At 47.1% G+C, this 18,098-nt stretch overlaps 1 protein-coding gene across 1 annotated transcript; it reads right to left on the bottom strand.

Annotated features, from left to right (window-relative positions):
- Positions 1 to 4,723: 4,723 nt before the first annotated feature.
- Fndc10 (fibronectin type III domain containing 10) lies at positions 4,724 to 6,859 on the bottom strand. Its single transcript, XM_028784900.1, has one exon. The coding sequence runs from the start codon at positions 6,705 to 6,707 to the stop codon at positions 6,036 to 6,038; it is 672 nt and encodes a 223-aa protein (XP_028640733.1). The 5' UTR covers positions 6,708 to 6,859; the 3' UTR covers positions 4,724 to 6,035.
- Positions 6,860 to 18,098: the final 11,239 nt, after the last annotated feature.

Here is an 18,098-nt window from a genome sequence, read left to right on the forward strand (position 1 = left end):
CCCCCCCCCCTTTTTGTTTTGTTTTGTTTTGTTTTGTTTTGTTTTGTTTTGTTTTGAGGCAGGGTTTCTCTTTATAGCCCGGGCTGTCCTGGAACTCACTCTGTAGATCAGGCTGGCCTCAAACTCAGAAATCCACCTGCCTCTGCCTCCCAAGTGCTGGGATTAAAGGCGTGCACCACCACTGCCCAGCTCTTTCCCCCATTTTTACCATATGTATTATTATAAAATTCTGTGGCCAGGTGAATACCTTTGTTTTTAGTTTTCTTATTATGGGTTTTGTTTAGTTGGCTCTTTGTTTTGTCTTTGGTGTTTTCAAGACAGAGTCTTACTAAATAGCTCTGCCTTTGAAATCCCTATGAAGATCAGGCTGGCATCAAATTCAAAGATTTGCCTGCATTATGCCTCCCAAGGATTAAAGGCCTGCACCACTCCACCTAGCTGGTAGACACTGTCTCTAAAAAACTAATAAAAAATATGTATGTGGGGCCAAAGTGCAAGGAACATTTATCAAACAGTAGGTTAAAGTGAAGCTGGACAGTCATTTGAGAAGAGGATTAAGGGTGTTCTGATTTCTGTGGTGTGAGTTATCCTGTGTGCCTGGGCCTTTAAAGGATCCCCAGTTGCTAGTCAACTGGTCATTTAATAATTCTTAGCTGTTAGAACTGCTTGGCCCTATGACCTTCAGTGTTGGTTGCCTCTTGGATTTCTGGGAATGGGGTAAAAAAAAAAGGCAGATGAGGCAGAGAAAATAGGGATTGGGCTAGCACAGTGAGACGAGAAGGCAGTTGATGCAGAACACATCATGGTGCAGGCTACAACAGTTATAGTTCAGAGCTGCTGATATTAGGAATACTGGGAGAAAGGACTGTTTAAGCAGTCTGTTGGGGAACAGAGGGAGGAATGGTTGGGAAAAACATTTGAAGGGCCTGGGATGGAAACTGGGAGGAGTGTTGGCAGGGAGTTAAGAGAACTGGTTACTGCTCTAAAATAGCAAGCCGTCTTACACAATGCTTTCATACCTTAAAGGTTCTCTTTAGATTATGATGAAGATCCCTTTTCATTTTCAGTCACAAGTAATAACAGACCCATTTACACAGTGGATATGAAAACTCTGTGGTTTTCCAATGCACTCATAACACATCAGCCTGATATTCACGGCATTATGTCTTGGCACCGATCTCTCCTCCGTCTTAGAACTTAATGGCAGAACAGCTACACACTGTTCACCCCATGCCTGTCCCTCTAATATATATGCTGTTCCCATCCATTATTTCTTCTTCAGACATTACTTCACCTGTCCTGCTTGTCCTCCGTTACTTTAGTCACTAATTGAGCTATAGCTGATGTCCTTTCCTTCAGAAAGGCTTCTCCTCCTGCTTCCTTAGTCCACTGTCCTGTGTCTGCTCCCAGCACCACAACATATTCAACTTGCCCTTATGTCTCTGAATGTTCTTTTTGGAACTCTATGCCCTGCTTATGGCTCTGAGTCCTAAACGAGTTCATACATACATATATACATACATATATACACACACATACACATATATGATACATATACACACCACACACATGAAACCTAGGGCCTTACACATGCTAACCAATTCTACCACTGAGCCACATCCCCTCCCTTTTGCAGTATGCATAGGCCTGCTGTCCCAGTCTGGGTAAGATGATGCTTATAATCTCAGTACTTAGGTAGTGAGGGCAAGAGAATCAGTTTAGGGTCAATTTCAGCTATGCAGAGCTTGAAGCCAGCCTAGGCTACATGAATCCCTATCTCCAAAACAAAGCAAAACAAAACTATCTCTGTACAAGCCCTCAACCGAGTGCTCCCAGATCATACAAGAGAGGAGGGGCCTAAGTGACATCACAGCCTTGTGCACACTGAATGTTCACACTATTAAGACTGTAGAGTTGGACTTTCTCTCACTGATACCTAAGCTGACAAACTCTTTTATTTTTTATGTATATAAGTGTTCTGCCTGCATGCATGTCTATATATGTATGCCAGGTGCACCCCGAGAACTGAAGAGGGCATCAGATCCCCTGGGACTTTAGATATAGATGGTTATGAGCTACTGTATCTAACCCAGATCTATGTATGAGCTGGGAATCTAACCCAGATCTTCTGGAAGAGCAACCAGTGCTCTTAAATGATGAGCCAACTCTTCAACACCTAGGGGAATTTTTTGTTTTGTTTTCAAGACAAGGTTTCTCTGTGTAGCCCTGGCTGTCCTAGAACTCACTCTGTAGACCAGACTGGCCTCATCCACCTGTGTCTGCCTATCTACCAGAGTTCTGGGATTAAAAATGTGCACTACCACCTCCCAGATCAGGACAATTTTTTGTAAACTAAAAGTTTACATGAAGCCTTTTCTTTGTTTTTTATATTTATTTTATTTTATATATGTGAGTGCTCTTAACCACTGAGCCATCTCTCCAGCCCTAACAGATTTGGGAGTTTTGTTTGTTTGTTTGTTCTTTTTTTAAAGACATGGTCTCTCTATGTAGCCTTGGCTTGCCTGGAAATCATTATGCAGACCTGGTTGGCTTCAAATTCCCAAGTGCTGGGATTAAAGTGCCACCATGCCTGGCTAGGACAATAGCTTGAATAAGACAACTAACCTAATAAATCACAAGTATAGTACTTAAGTCATAAAACTTGGTATCTATATGGAAATACCTGTAAAATTAACAAAATACATTTTTTTCGAGACAGGGTTTCTCTGTATATCCCTGGCTGTGTGGAACTCACTCTGTAGACCAGGCTAGCCTCGAACTCTTGAACTCAGAGATCAGCCTGCCCAAAATACATTTATCAACCTCAAACATTTCTCTTTTTTTCTTTTTGTTTTGTTTTTCAAGACAGGGTTTCTTGCCGGGTGGTGGTGGCAGCTCATACCTTTAATCCCAGCACTTGGGAGGCAGAGGCAGGTGGATTTCTGAGTTCGAGACTAGCCTGGTCTACAGAGTGAGTTCCAGGACAGCCTGGGCTATACAGAGAAATCCTATCTCGAAAAACCAAAAAAAAAAAAAAAAAAAGACAGGGTTTCTCTGTATACCCCTGGCTGTCCTACAACTCACTCTAGTAGACCAAGCTGGCCTTGAATTCAGAAATCCACCTACCTCTGCCTCCCAAGTGTGGAGATTAAAGGCATGTGCCACCACTGCCCAGATGCCTCAAACATTCCTTACACAATTTTGTAATTTTTCCTACCTTTTCTTCCAGCTCTCAATCATCTCCCCAGACAACATTAACATTGCTTCCTGTTACTGTAATCTGCATATTTTAGAATTAGAGTCTCATACAGTTCAGGTAAGCTTCAAAGTTGATATATATACCTGGGAATGACCTTGACATCCTGATCTCCCTCACATGACCAGCACCCTGTTCCTTTGTCTGGCTTTTTTTTTTTTTTAACAGAGTTTCTCAAACTCAGTGATCCACCTACCTCTGCTCCCCAAGTGCAGGGATTAAAGCTGTGCACCACCATGCCCAGGTTCCTTATTTTCCAGTTTTCCTGCTGTCTATTGCTAGTTGCTTTTTTCTGTTTGGCCATACCATATTTTGATCAACAACCTGCATATGGATATTTGGGCTGTTTCTAGTCTGGGACTATTACACCTCACACTTCTGCCATGAGCATTTGTGTGTGAACTGTGCATACAAACACTTTCATTTTCTATTGAGTTAATACCTGGAAGTGAAGTAGAGATGAGATTTTTCTTTTTCTTCTTCTTCTTTTTGGTAACTTTTGAGTTTTGGTGACAATGCCTCACTGTTAAGTCCAAGTGACCTTCAGATTTGTAATCGTCCTGCCTCAGCCTCCTGAGTGCTGGCATGTTCCACCATGCTCAGCCTGTGTGTGTGTGTGTGTAAATTCTTCATATTTGGATCAGACTGTGCCTAGGGGAGCTAGGGTACTTCACACAGGACACTTCCAGAGTGCCAGCTCCTGGCCATGCAGGTTGAAGATACCAGAACACACCTCATAAACATCCCCAAAGAACACCAGTGGGAGAAAAAGGGGAATGCAAACCTCTCCCATTTCTGCTCTGGCTGTCTAAATAACCTACTATGTCCTCCACCCCTCAGACGAGTCCAGGCATATCACTACACCCCCAACCTTCCTCCTCCCCCTTCTAGATGACTCACTCATCAGATCTGGCTCATCCCTGTACTTTTGCAGTTTTCGGGGACACAGGAATGTAAGAGTCCCAAGGACATTCTAGGCATGGAGATTGAGTAGCTCACACAGCTCAGGTTCACTCTTTGCCTACTCTGACTCCTAACTCTAACACTGCAGAGGGAAGCCCCGTGCTGGGGAGGGTACCCCCTCTTAAAGCTGCCTAACTGTTGCTTGTCACAGCTCAAATGGGTCATTATTGTGTGTCGAAGCTATTTCTAACCACTGCTAGTTCCACCTCCTCACCCCTCCCCCACAACACAGCTGGTCTAGAAAGAGATAGATACTATCCCAAGGTCTGAGGGTGGACAAGCAATCTATGGACACCCTGCCTATCCTCCTGCCAGAACTGTATAAAGTCAGCATTCCAGTGAACTTTGCCTAGGGCTGATCTCCCATACCAAATGGGAAAAGTTCAAGGCCAGCCACTGGACTAATGCTTGAGGCTCTTGGAGTAATTGAATACACCTTCCCGCCCCATCCCTTCCCTTCCCTATAGCCTCCCCTCCAACATCCCAAATAAACACACAAGACAGTTTTTTTTTGGTCTGAAAGTGATGAACATTTAGATGCTGGCAACTGACCAGTGCCTCACAGGGAATGGGCAGAGCAAAGACAGAGAGGTAGGACACGGGTGCTGCCAGCCAGGGCTCAGGTCGTCATGGTCGCTGGGGTGAGAGTGGGAGGAAAAATTGCCAGGTTTAAGTCCAGTGGTCAGAACCCACAGAGACACAGGGGCAATGCCTCACTTTTCCCAATATCACAAGGTGGCTGGGTGACCTCAGCCAGGTGCCTGTGTTTACCAGGAGGTCTCTGTCCGTGTAGATGGAGGGGCAACATCACTGGGGTCAGATCTCAGGCGGTAGTGTGAGAAGAACTGGGCTAGTGAAGTAGCACTGTGGCCACTGAGGTTTCTTAAGTTGGTTGAGGCTTGGGATCCAGACCACAGTTAAGGGTTTGGCCGGGCAAGGCTGGCAGCTTTCCTTCAGCCCTCAGGATCCCTCAGCTGTCTTCCCAACCCCCACACCCACCCTGGGAAAATACTAATCAAGGCAGTACAAGCAAAAGGAAAGGGTGAATCCCCAGCCTCCTAAGGTGGAGGACACTCACCCCTGGATGCAGCAGCTGGACATTGGGCCCAGCCTGCTGAGCTACAAACATGGCTCTTGGCTTCTTGGACACCCACAAAGGAAGACAAAACAGGGCCTGTGAACCCTTGCCCCAGGCTCCTGAAAGTCTCAATGATGGTGTGTCCTCAATGGGACTCTGACCAGATGCATGCATAAGCCAGCCAGTCACAGGGCCACAATCCCCATGGACAGCTGAGGGATGACGAGTGGCTCCTGCTGTGGGTCAGAGATACTAAGGCACAAAGCTAACCTAAGCCCACTGGGGTAAGGTGGGGTGGGTACAGGCTCCAGAGGTAACTCCTCCCAATCTGCAAAGCACAAAGTGACCAAGCAACAATCACTGCCAAGCTTTGACAACCTGGCACAGGATGAAAAGTTCAGGTTCATGATCCTGGGTGCCAGTGGTTATTGCCAGAAGAGAATGTATATTCTGGCCGGCCCTATAAAGGCCTCTGGAGATGGAGAAGACCCCTGGCTGCCACTGACCCTCTAGCCCAGGCCTATGGGCCAGTCTGAGGCCTGAGTCTGGAGGGCAGATACCCAGCTGGGGCTGGCAAGGTCGTGGGATGATGCCAAGGTCCCTGCATGGGCTAGTTTCCATTAGGCCCTCCATGAGGATCCTAAAGAAGGAGAGGGAATGAGAGAAAAGCAGAGAGAGGGCCTTAGGGTCTCAGTGCACTTGGCAGATGGAACCCAGGTGGGCGGGTCGCCTTGCACTTCAGGGCTGCCTGCGCAGACTGGGTCGCCGGAAGGTCGGGTGCATGAGGTTCTCGGTGATGTAGGCCACCAGCAGGCAGATGACCACCAGCATGACACAGATGGAGCCGCCTACCGCCGTCATGGCCACCACGATCTCCTGCATAGCTGCCGGTTCAGCGGTGAACTCCACGCACTCACCCAGCTCTGGCGGGGCGGCGGCGAGCTCGGCGCGCAGCGGCAGCGGCTGCAGGCACAGACGGTAGCGCACGCTGTCGTGCACGTCGGGCAGCAGGTAGTCGCGGCAGGAGGCACCCAAAAGCACGCGATCGCACGGGAAGCGCGTATAGGTGCCACGCCACGAGCAGTTTAGCGCGAAAACGCGCACGCGGCGCGCCTCGGCAGGAGCCAGGCGCCACTGCAGCAGCACGCTGCGATTGCGCAGGACGTGGGCGCGCAGCGAGCCTCCCGCCGAGGCCAGCGTTACGCAGCCCGGCGTCTGGCAGCGGAAGCCCCGAATGGGGCTGCGAAAGCACAGACGCCCACCGCCCGCCTCTGGGCCCTCGGACAGCACCTTGTAGGGGCACCAGGGCGCGTCGGGGGCCGGCTCCCAGCCCGGCGGCGTCGGGTCCACAGCGGAGCCAGACGGTGGCGCGCAGGCAGCCAGCAGCAGCAGCAGCGGCGGAGCGCGCATCCTGCGGCTGGGCCGGCGCGACGGGGCGCGGGCTCGCGAGCGCAGGGGGCGCGGCGGAGGGTCACGCGGGCCGCGCCGCTGCAGCCGCTGCCGCGCTCGCCCCACGCAGAACCCTCCGCCGCCACCCGCTCCGACCCGCCTCACGCCCACGCTGGGTGTGCGCTCGGACCCAGCGGCAAAGGCGGGGTTGCCCCACGTCCCGCCCCCTTAACCCTCTCTGGGCCGCTTCCCACGGACGTGAGAGAGTCGACCTACCGTAGGCAGGCGTAGAACGGTAGTCCTGGGACAGGCCCTTGCCACAATTGATGAGAACTCTGGTTGGTCCCTCTATCCGATGCTGGCCTCTCGTGGCCAGCAAGATCGTCCCGCCCGCTCTGACCAAGAGAATGGGCACAAGGACAGAAACGTACTTCACCCCAGCTTATGGATCTTTGGAGTGGATGGCATCCACTAGGGAGGAAAGTCTGAGGCAAGGCTTTGACTTGGTGAAAATTGATTTATTCTGCACTCCTGAAGAAAAGTTGCAGGTCAGACAGACCGACCTCATCTGTCTCATCATTTCCTTTTCGTCTTTGGTTCGTGAAGAGGCTCAGGACCGGACAGTGAAAACGACCCCACAAAAAGCCACCCTGAGTCAGATGGTGTAGGCCTATAGAATCCAAGCTACTTAAGAGATAGCCTGCCTGGGCAGGAGAGATGGCTCAGTAGTTAAGAGCACTGGCTGTTCTTCCTGAAGTTTTGAATTCAATTCCCAGCAACTACATGGTGGCACATAACCATCTATAATGGGATCTGATGGCACACAGGTGCACACGCATATAGAGTACTTATATATGTAAAATAAATACATCTCTTAAAAGAGGAGAAAAAGAGAATAGCCTACCTACCTGGGCTTCCAAATGAGTTTGTTCAGGGTGAACCTGGGCAATTTAGTGAGACCCTCAAAATGAAAACAAGATAAAAAGTACAATCAAGCCAGTTATGGAGGCCTAAATCTGTAATCCCAGCTCTTGGGAGAATGGATCAGAAAGGTCAAAAGTCATCTTTGACTACTTGAGACCAGTCTCAAAAGACACAAAACAACCAAGCAGAGACACAGGGGGAAGGGCAGGTCCACTGTAGTCTCACCCCTGTACAGTCACCAAACACAGTCAAATGACACCTGAATAGGCCTGCCTGCCCTGCCTGCCCTAACTAGGGGGTGAAGCCAGAACCAGCTTGTGCCTATAAAGCTCTGATGTTGAGGAGCAACTGTACACTGAAAGGGGGGGGTGAGTGTGGTCTCGTACTGTCGTTCGAGGTGACCTTAGAGAAACAGAAACGGAGGGCATGGGTGGGCTGCAGTGTTCTTTGAGTCCTACCTCCTATGTCTGTAGACTATGGTGTTTCCACACACCCAGAACCCTTATCCTAGTCATCCTGAAAAATCCAAGCAGTAACTGAGCCTAAGGTCAGTATCACAAGCCACTCATGCAGCCACTCTGCACCTCATCACTAACTTGGAAGGACCCAGTCACAACACCAGTCCTCTCCAATTTGTAGAGTCTAGTAAGATCTCTGTCCTCCGTGGAGGGCAGGGGTTTTAAGAGATATACTTCCTTTCCCCACATTCCATTTCTACCTTCCCCTTAAGCTGGGCAGACTGCAGGCTCATCATTGTAAACATGCCCAGGAATTCCTGTAGGTCATGTCCAGAATTATCCAGACCTTCATTCAGTTGGCTTGCATGTATAAGCTGGAACTATGGGTACAGAAAATGGGCAAGGTAACATAATGTGGTATCTTTGGATGGAAGACAGCTAGATGCTCAGTCTCAGTCCATACCAGGAAGTAAAGGCAAATGGATACAGGAGGAGCCGGATGATGGTTTGGATAGAAACCCCCACCTCCCCACCATAGACTCATAGATTTGACTGCTTGGTCACCAGTAAGAGGCACTATTAGGAGGTGTGGACTTATTGGAGGAAGGAAGTCCCAGTGTTCTCTCTCAGTCTGATCTAGATGTAGTACTCTCAACTATCACTCCAGCACCACGTCTGCCTGTGTGCCACCATGTCTCCCACCAAGCTAATAATGGACTGAACTTCCAAATCTGGAAGCAAGTCCCAATTAAATGCTTTCTTTTTATGAAAGTTGCTGGAGTCATGGTGTCTCTTCACAGCGACCCTGTTGCACAGTGAACTGAGTTGAAAAACACACTAGCCATAGCCCTGTCTGTCCTAGGTCTGACTTCATCCATGCCTCAAACTAGTCCTGGGGTGAGGGGCTTCCCAGTGGGACAGGGACTCACCAATATTGGCCTTTTTCTGTTCAGGGCAGCACTTGATCAGCTTCCGATCATGTGAGAGAAAGCTGCTCTCTCTCCACTAGGTTGAGGCTAGCCACGGAGAAAAAAGATTTTATTATATCCTGTCTGGATAATGCTATCTATGGTATCTTTCCAGCTAGAAACAAAGAAAGAAAGGAGAAAGGTTAACACTGTGTAAGTTCTGCCAAGCCACAGCAGGCTCAGAGGAAGCTCAACAGGAGGCCTTAATTCCCACCCAATATTTTTAAGCCAATTGAACAAAGAAAGGAGAAAAATGCTATCCCTAGAGACCATGAGGAGACCACCACTACCTCATTCCATGCTGATCCACTCCTATTTCTATAGCTTGCTCCCAACCCCCAGTTGAAGTAGGATAGTCCTTAGTCCTATGACAGCACAGTGTTAGGGCTTGGCCATGCTGAAGCACTGCAGCCCCAGCCACCCCAATGGAACCTGCAAGAATAGTTGGAACTCGGGCCCAACTGTTAAGAACTATGTTCATACCTCTACTCAAGACTTCCTTGCTACATCTTTCCAGGTCCCTGCCCACAATCAGCACAGACACCACTCTGCAAAGAGCACAGTGGGGAAGCAGACTGGAACAGGTGGCTCTACTTTGGGCTAGAGCCAACTTCCTGCATAGTCCTGCTGGAAACTGGAGGGGAAAGGAGCCTGTCACAGTCAGGGTGCCCAGAAAGTACGTCATGGTTTAGGTAGCCAGATGGTGGAGTATTAGCACAGAGTTCACAGTTGAAGCCAAAACATGAGGTCCTTCAGGATATTGAGAGTGTTGTGGGGTATGAAGTAGGGGCTGCCTACCCAGGGCCATTTCCGTTTCTAGTAACAGTAACTCCACTTCCCTTGGGAGAGCCTCTTTCTCAGATCAGGAGGAGTTTGGGTGAGACTGACCTTGCCCTGCTCAGGGGTTGGCAAGTTAGTTGGGCCTGGCTTGCACATTCAGACTTATGAAGCTCATGGAAAGAAGTTCATTGCCTCAGTGTCAGCTGCTGTGTCTCTGAACAGGCAGTTGATTAAAAAGGAAACTAAACAGCAAATGCCAGAAATCTGGCATGTGTGTCTTCTCCAAGTGTCTAGATATAACCTCAAATGAAGCAAGCCCATGTGCTGGAGTTCACAGCCATGAGAGATAGCAAAGCCATCTTATTTACAGGCCATGAAACATGGGGACTCTGACTGAGGATTTTCATGGTGTTCTTAGCTTCAGACCCTGCAGAAGAAGCTGGTCCCTTCTAGCTTACATTGGGCTCTAGTTATGAAATGTAGATACAGATTTAGCCCTGGTTCTGGGTTCTGGGTAAGAGGCAACGGGTGACGGACAAAGAGCCAATAAAGGAGGACAAGGCCATATCTACTGGCTGCCATCAGAGCTGAGGAAGCTACATCATTGTTCCCCAGGTCTCCTATTATCTGTGGAGATTTGAATATGGCTTGAAAAGGGAGAAAGATGGCAGATCTGTTTAGCACCTACAGCTTGCTGGTCCTTTTATCCAAACATCACCTTTGATGAACACTGGGCACATATACCAGTGGGTTGATATTTTCACTAAAAGTTTTCTTCAAATGTGTTGCCTTTTGACTACATAATATTTGGTTTTTTTTTGTTGTTTTGTTTTTGTTTTTTTCGAGACAGGGTTTCTCTGTGTAGTTCTGGCTGTCCTGGAACTCACTCTGTAGACCAGGCTGGCCTCGAACTCAGAAATCCGCCTGCCTCTGCCTCCCAAGTGCTGGGATTAAAGGCGTGCGCCACCACCGCCCGGCTTACATAATGTTTGTTAAAGTTTTTTTTTCCTAAATTACATTTTCTTAATTTTATATGTTGCGTGTCTACACATGCATGCCACAGTGCATATGTGGAAGTCAGAGGACATCTGGTCAGGGTTGTCTTTCTTCTTCCACATGTGATTTTTAGGGATAGAACCGAGGTTCTCAGGCTTGGTGACAAGTCTTTCACTTGCTGAGCCATCTTGCCAGCCCTTAAATAAATGCATATATACTTAAATTATATGTTTAAATTTTATATACATATGTACACATGCATGCATACACACACGCACACACACACACACACACTAATGAAGGTCTCCAACAGGCTGGAAAATGGCAAACATAGTGCCAACAGGTTTTACCCTTTCCTCCCTTTCCTTCTCCCTTGCTACAAACCATTAGATGAGTGAGATTCCTAAAGCTACCCCCAACTCCTGCCCCGGGTCCATTCCCATATTTGGCCACTGATTCAAATGAAACACCTGAAACAAAACACCAAGGTCCAATAATAAAAATTCATTATTTGGCTAATATGTTCAATGAGAATTTACCAACTCACCCTTCTTCTCCTAAAACAAAACAAAACAAAAAGCCCACTTCTGCACAAAGCACCTGCTTGCTTACTGCTTGCTACTTGTCTGCCTTTGCAGCCCCCCTCACTGCTCCTCCCAGGTAATAAATCTCCTTGGTGCTGAGAATTTGATGTTTGAGTGTGTCCTGTTCTTACTCAAGGAGGCCATTCTGTCTTACAGTTACATTGTGTGGTGACGGTTATTTGTAATCCCACAGTTGAGAGAGTAAGTCAGACAATATGCTATGTTGGAGGCCAACCTGGACCTCACAGTAAGACTTTGTCTCAATTTTAAAATTCTTTTAAGTTATATTTACTGGTCAAATAGGGTGGCACATACTTTTAGCCTTTAATGCTCTCAGAACCTAGGAGGGAAGGGCAAGTGGCTCTCTAGGAGTTTGAGGTTAGCTTGGTCTACATAACAAGTTACAAGTAGTTGGGACCTGTCTCCAAAAACAAAACAAAACAAAACAAAAAATGTTTACGGGGCATGGAGAGATAGTTCATCAGTTGAGTACTGGCTATTCTTCCAGAGGACCTACGATCAATTCCCAGCATCCACATGGCAGCTCTTGACTGTAACTTGAGTTCCAAGAGGTCTGATGCCCTCTTCTGACCTCCATAGGCACCAGGCCCTACACATGATGTACAGACACAAATATATATATACATAGCAAAACAAATATATATATATATATCAAAACACCCATACAGACAGAAAATTACATTTAAATTAGTTAGTTAATTAATGTGTGTGCACTTTTGGGCACTGTATTGTGCATCTGGAGGTTAAGAGGACTACTTTCAGGAGTCAGTACTCTCCTTCCTTCATGTGGGTCTGAGGAATCAAACCAAAGTCCTCAGGCTTGGTGATAAGTGCCTTTACCAGCTGAGCCATTTTATCAGCACCCTACAAAACTATAAAAACTACATGAGGGGACAGAGAGATAAACCCACAAACAAACAAACAAACAAATTAAAAAAAAAAAGAAACCCTCCACTATAGGGAAGAGAGTACACGTTTGCCTACAGAGTGCTTTTTTTGTTTTTGTTTTTTCGAGACAGGGTTTCTCTGTATAGCCTGGGCTGTCCTGGAACTCACTCTGTAGACCAGGTTGGCCTCGAACTCAGAAATCCACTTGCCTCTGCCTCCCAAGTGCTGGGATTAAAGGCGTGCGCCACCACTACCCGGCTATACAGAGTGCTTTTTTAAAAAGATATGAAGAGTTTTGTGAGTAGAAACTCAGTATCATTCTAAATAGAGGGTCCAGAAATACAGTTATTAGAGATATTAGCTCTTGTCCTTCTGAGAGGCTTCAGACTGACACTGGCTGGTGTTCCTCAAAGTGTCCATTTGTCCCCATGGCCAGAGCCCTCACTCCACTCACAGAATCTCTTTAGTGTCAACTCCCACTCTCAGAGAGAACTTCAGTTCCGTGTAGCTATTGTTGCCTGGTCCATGTGATCTGTGAAAGCCCCTAAGAGCAGGGGTTCAGTCCTCCTATAGGAAAGTAGCTTGATTCTCTACAAGATATCTTCTAGAAACCCTCATCTTTTCAGACCCAGGACTTCTGTAAGCTTTTCTGCCCAGCAAGGGAGGCTGGAACAGCTTACAGAAGTCATGGAGGCTTGTAGGAGAGTGGGGGCTTTAAGTTAAGATGGCACTCTGGCCAGGACCTGAGGACAGCCATGTAGCTTGCATTGGGTTGAAAGAACCACAGAAATATGCCTTCCCAAATAAATGACCTCAGATCCTCCAGCATCATCTGATCATGTCTCCAAGCATCAGGGAGTGACAGAGGCTCTGATGGAGAGCAAATGCTGGTCTCCACATTTTCCCTGCAAGTGATGTTGGAGACAAAGTGGCCTTTTTAGAGTACCATTTTCACTAGATCCTGGGTTTGGAACACAGAGCAAAGCATTTATCTGAGGTAGAGACAAAGACAAAGAATCCCTTTATCAGGTGGTTTCTAGCACCTGTTCAGTGCTTAGGATTGGGCATTACAGGTCCCTCAGCCCACCCACTGGACAAGAGGATACTGAAGTCCAGCATTGTTGTGATCTTCTTGAGAGCAACCTTGCTTAAACATTAATGGCCTAAGTCAGCCATAGGCCTAAGTCAGACATACGTGCCTACTGACACAAAGTCTTGGCCTCTGCGGGAAAACACTAACCCTAGAACAGATAGCTATAGATCTTATAGACAGGTAACCCTGGTGGGAAAGTACCAGCCTAGATAAGAACAAATAATCATAGATCTTATGGACAGGTAGCTTTGGTGGGAAAGTACTAACTTAGATAAGAACAAATGACCAATAGATCTTTTTTGTTGTTGTTGTTGTTTTTCGAGACAGAGTTTCTCTGTGTAGTTCTGGCTGTCCTGGAACTCACTCTGTAGACCAGGCTGGCCTCGAACTCAGAAATCCACTTGCCTCTGCCTCCCAAGTGCTGGGATTAAAGGCGTGCGTTGCCACCACCTCCTGGCTTTTTTTTTTTTAATTTATTTTTTTTAATGACCAATAGATCTTATGGACAGGTACATAGTGACTTGTTCTGCCCTGCTTCTTCTGTGAACTCTTCACCCAGTCAATATCCTGTTCTGGAGAGCATCTGTACTCCCCCTGAGAACATCTGTGCTCCCCAGAAACAAAGAAGACCCTATGTCATCCCCCTTCCCACATCCTGCTTCTATGTGTATATAACCCCGTGCAGAAAAATTAAAATTTGATAGCTTGATCAGACTCCAGACTTGCTGTCCATTTCTTGTGTACCCTTGCCCCCCAGTTCTCTCTTCCAGGTCTTCTGATCCCAGTTCACCGCCCTGCAGGCTGGGGCATGATCTGATCTGGACAAAGAGTTGGACATTTGGCCTTGGGCTTGTGTCACTTCTTTGGCTCTGCCTTCTGCAACACACACAGTTTGCCTCCTCAGCTCAGAATGGTTCCACTCCACAGCTGCTACTACTATCCATGATGGCCATGCCATGGTACTGGCATCTCCAAAATGCTTAGATCTTCTACTGCAACTGGACTGCATTTTCACCAATAGCTTATCCTGAACTCTTTTCTTGGTTCCAAGCCTCAATTTCTCTGTATGACCCCTGTAGTCCTGGCCTTCAATTGCTATTTAAGCTGCACCTTCACCAATAGCCTCTCCCAGCCTCTTATAGTGCCAAGACTCTGCTGCTCTTCATGACCCTCCATGCCTTCAAAACAAGTCACAAGTGGGTGACTCTTTTTTGTAAAGGAGTATTTATTATATTATGCATATGAGTATACTGTAGCTGTCTTCAGACACACCAGAAGAAGGCATATGATGGTAGTAAGCCACCATGTGGTTGCTGGGAATTGAACTCAGGACCTCTGGAAGAGGAGCCAGTGCTCTTAATCACCGAACCATCTCTCCGACCCAAGAGGGTGATTCTTACACCTAGTTCAGCTGTTAATTTGAGGTATAACCTTGGCTGCTTCTGGAACACAGCTTCTGTGTGCTGACTCAGAAAACATTTCCTAGAGGACTTCAACTCAGTGTTCTAGTCTCTTCTTTTTTTGTTTGTTTGTTTTTTTTTTTTTTCGAGACAGGGTTTCTCTGTGTAGCCCTGGCTGTCCTGGAACTCACTCTGTAGACCAGGCTGGCCTCGAACTCAGAAATCCACCTGCCTCTGCCTCCCAAGTGCTGGGATTAAAGGCGTGCGCTGCCACCACCACCCGGCTTTTTTTTTTTTCCTAGTCTCTTCTTAACCACAGCTAATTACCCAGCTTTAGCTAACCACCATCAATTGTCCCAGTAAAGAAAAGGTTTTACTTTAATAGTGCTGGTCTCTTGTTCATCATGGCTGACCTTTCAATCTCAGTTGATCAGAAACACAGAATCTGTCTTATTCAATGTTCTATTGCTGTGAAGAGTCACCACGAACAGGACAACGCTATAAGAGAAAGTATTTCATTGGTGCTTGCTTAGAGTTTTAAAGGTTTAGTGTATTATTGTCATGGTGGCAAGCATGCCAGCATTCAGGCAGACGTAGTGCTAAGAGTTCTACGTCTGGATCTGCAGGCAGCAGGAAAGAGAGGGCCACTGGTCTTTCCTGGCTTGGGCTTTTGAAACTCATGCTCAGTGACACACTTCCTCCAGCAAGTCCACACCTGATCCTTCTCAAGTCGTGCTACTCCCTGATGACTACTCATTCAAATGGATGAGCTTAAAGGGGCCTTTAAAAAAAAACTTATTTATTTTATGTGTATGTGTACACTGCTGCTGTCTTCAGATACACCAGAAGAGGGCATCAGATCCATGTAGTTGCTGGGAATTGAACTCAGGACCTCTGGAAGAGCAGTCAGTGCTCTTAACTGCTGAGCTCCCATCTCTCCAGCTTCCAAAGGGGGCATTCTTATTTAAACCACCCACCAGAGACTCTTAATTCAAAATAACAAATACCCCTAAACAGTCTTTAAACTTCTCTCTGAAACTTCACAACCCAGAACTCCAACGCCTCCCTTGCTCTCAACATTCTTACCTTCCAAGCTCCTACAGGACAGCTAACTGAGCTCTTAACACCAGCTGGCTTTTCTAGCCCAAGGTTCCTGCCACAATTCTCCCAAAAACAAATGGTCAGATCAGTCACAGCAACACTCCACTAACCTGGTACCAATTTCCGTGTTAGAATTACTATTGCTGTAATAAAACACCAAAACCAAAGTAGCTTGAGGTGGAAAGGGTTTGTTTGGCTTACACTTCCACATCACGGTTCATCATCAAAGGAAGTCAGAACAGGAAATAAAACAACACAAGAATGTGGAGCCAGGAGCTGACACAGAAGCCATGGAAGAGTGCTGGTGTAGAGTGAAAAATTATAGATACTGGGTATATAGAATTCTTTTTAGACATATAAAATATTCTTTAGGCTTTCTTTATAAAGACATGGAGAAACTGAGCCATGAATCAAGGTAGGAATGTGGAAAGACCAGTCACTATTACTGGAACTGGCCTATCTGCAAAGAGAAAGGAAAGAATGCAAGTGAACTAGGTGGAACCAAGCTGGGAACCAAGCTGAGAACCGCAGTGACAGGGCAAGGCCACAGTGACAGGGCAGGACCACATTCTTGAGAAAGATAAGCGTACAGAGAGTTTTCATCTGATCCTGACTCATGTAGGTTGGGTTCCTTTGGAATGTTCCGCTATTTTTATGTTATGCAACCTTAACAACCATGAGCCCCCTCCCCATTCCTTGGTTTGTGGTTTTTCCCTTTAAAAACCCCTCTGAAACTGGCTGTTGGGGTCAATTCAGCTCCTGCGTGGGCATACGAATTGACCGGCAGCTAGCTGTCACGCCCTAATAAATCTCGCAATTGCTCCAGTACATGGTGTCTCGAGCAGATTACTGGGTGGTCGCGACTTTCTGAGATTTGAGTGAGGGTCTCCCCTCTGCGGAGGTCTTCACTGGTTATTGGCTTACTTCCTATGGCTTGCTCAGCCTGCTTTCTTATAGAACTCAAAACTACAGGCTCGGGGTATTGAAGAGGTCAGCTCAGGTACTTTGGAACACTTGTCTGTCCCCCCCCAACCCCCACCCCAAGGGAGAGGCTAATTAACAATCCAGGTCAGCTCAGGAGCTTTGGAAAGATCATTCGGACACTTGCCGAATGGGGGAGGCTGATTAACATCCTCAGACCACAGGGGAGGGAACCCACCTGTGGGTGGTGAACACCTAGTGCTCACAGACACATTCTGCACAACACAGACACATTCCACAGGATGGACCAACCCTTGTCACCTACAGACAAGGGAAGTCCTTTTCACCTCATTCCCTAAAGACATTGGTGGTACCAGTTTAAAAAGTCATACTGTTCTGCCAGTCACATTGTGCCTAATGGCTTCTGTCGTAAAAATATAAAAACTGGCCAAACAGGGGTCACTGCCTCTCTTTCGGGTGCAGGATGACCCCAATGGGTTGGAACAATAAATTCCTCTTGCTTTTTGCATTGATTCATGACTCTGAATGGTTCACTCAGGGTCCCCCCCCTCCCCAGCTAAGGCTTCCAAGAGTCTTACAATATCCCCACCCACAATAGACTTGGCCACTCCCACATCAACCACTAATTAACAAAATGCCCTACAGGCTTCCCTGCAGCCCAATCTTATGGAAGCATTTTCTCAGTTGAGGCTTCCTCCTCTCTGATGATTCTAGCTTAAGTCAAGTTGACAAAAAAAAAAAAAAAAAAAACTAGCCAGCCCAATCCCCATGTTTACCCAGGGGAGCTTCCTGACTAACATCACCAAGGGAAGCTGAGGAGATACATCCTCTTGGACTTCAGGCCCAGCTTAAGACTACAAGGGGTAGGAAGAATACCATCACTGTAAGGCCATCAGATAGAGCAATAAGGACACTGTCTAAACTGATGTGAAGGGCTGTGGTCCTGCTATATCAGGTTGGCTTCACTTGTGACAGTGACCAGAGGCCCCCAGACTTGCTGATATCAGTGAGATTATGCCTGTTAAACTGTCTGCATACCTTACATGCTAGCCTTTGGTTTTCGACTTCAAGAAAACCAGTGAGGGGCTGGAAAGATGACTGAATGCTTCTGAGCTTGTACCACTCTTGCAGAGGATCTGAATTCAGTTCCCAGCACTTATGTCGGACAAGTCACACTGCCTGTAAGTCCAGCCCTTACACACACACACACACACTTCAAAATAAAATTAATTATTTAAAATACTAGCTGGGTGGGTG

This window comes from Grammomys surdaster, unplaced genomic scaffold, assembly GCF_004785775.1.
Source record: "Grammomys surdaster isolate TR1022 unplaced genomic scaffold, NIH_TR_1.0 124903, whole genome shotgun sequence".
Classification (NCBI taxonomy): Eukaryota; Metazoa; Chordata; class Mammalia; order Rodentia; family Muridae; genus Grammomys; species Grammomys surdaster.

Bases quoted from the DNA above. Each gene is read 5' to 3' on its own strand.
- Fndc10 (XM_028784900.1), bottom strand. From the start codon at position 6,707: ATGCGCGCTCCGCCGCTGCTGCTGCTGCTGGCTGCCTGCGCGCCACCG.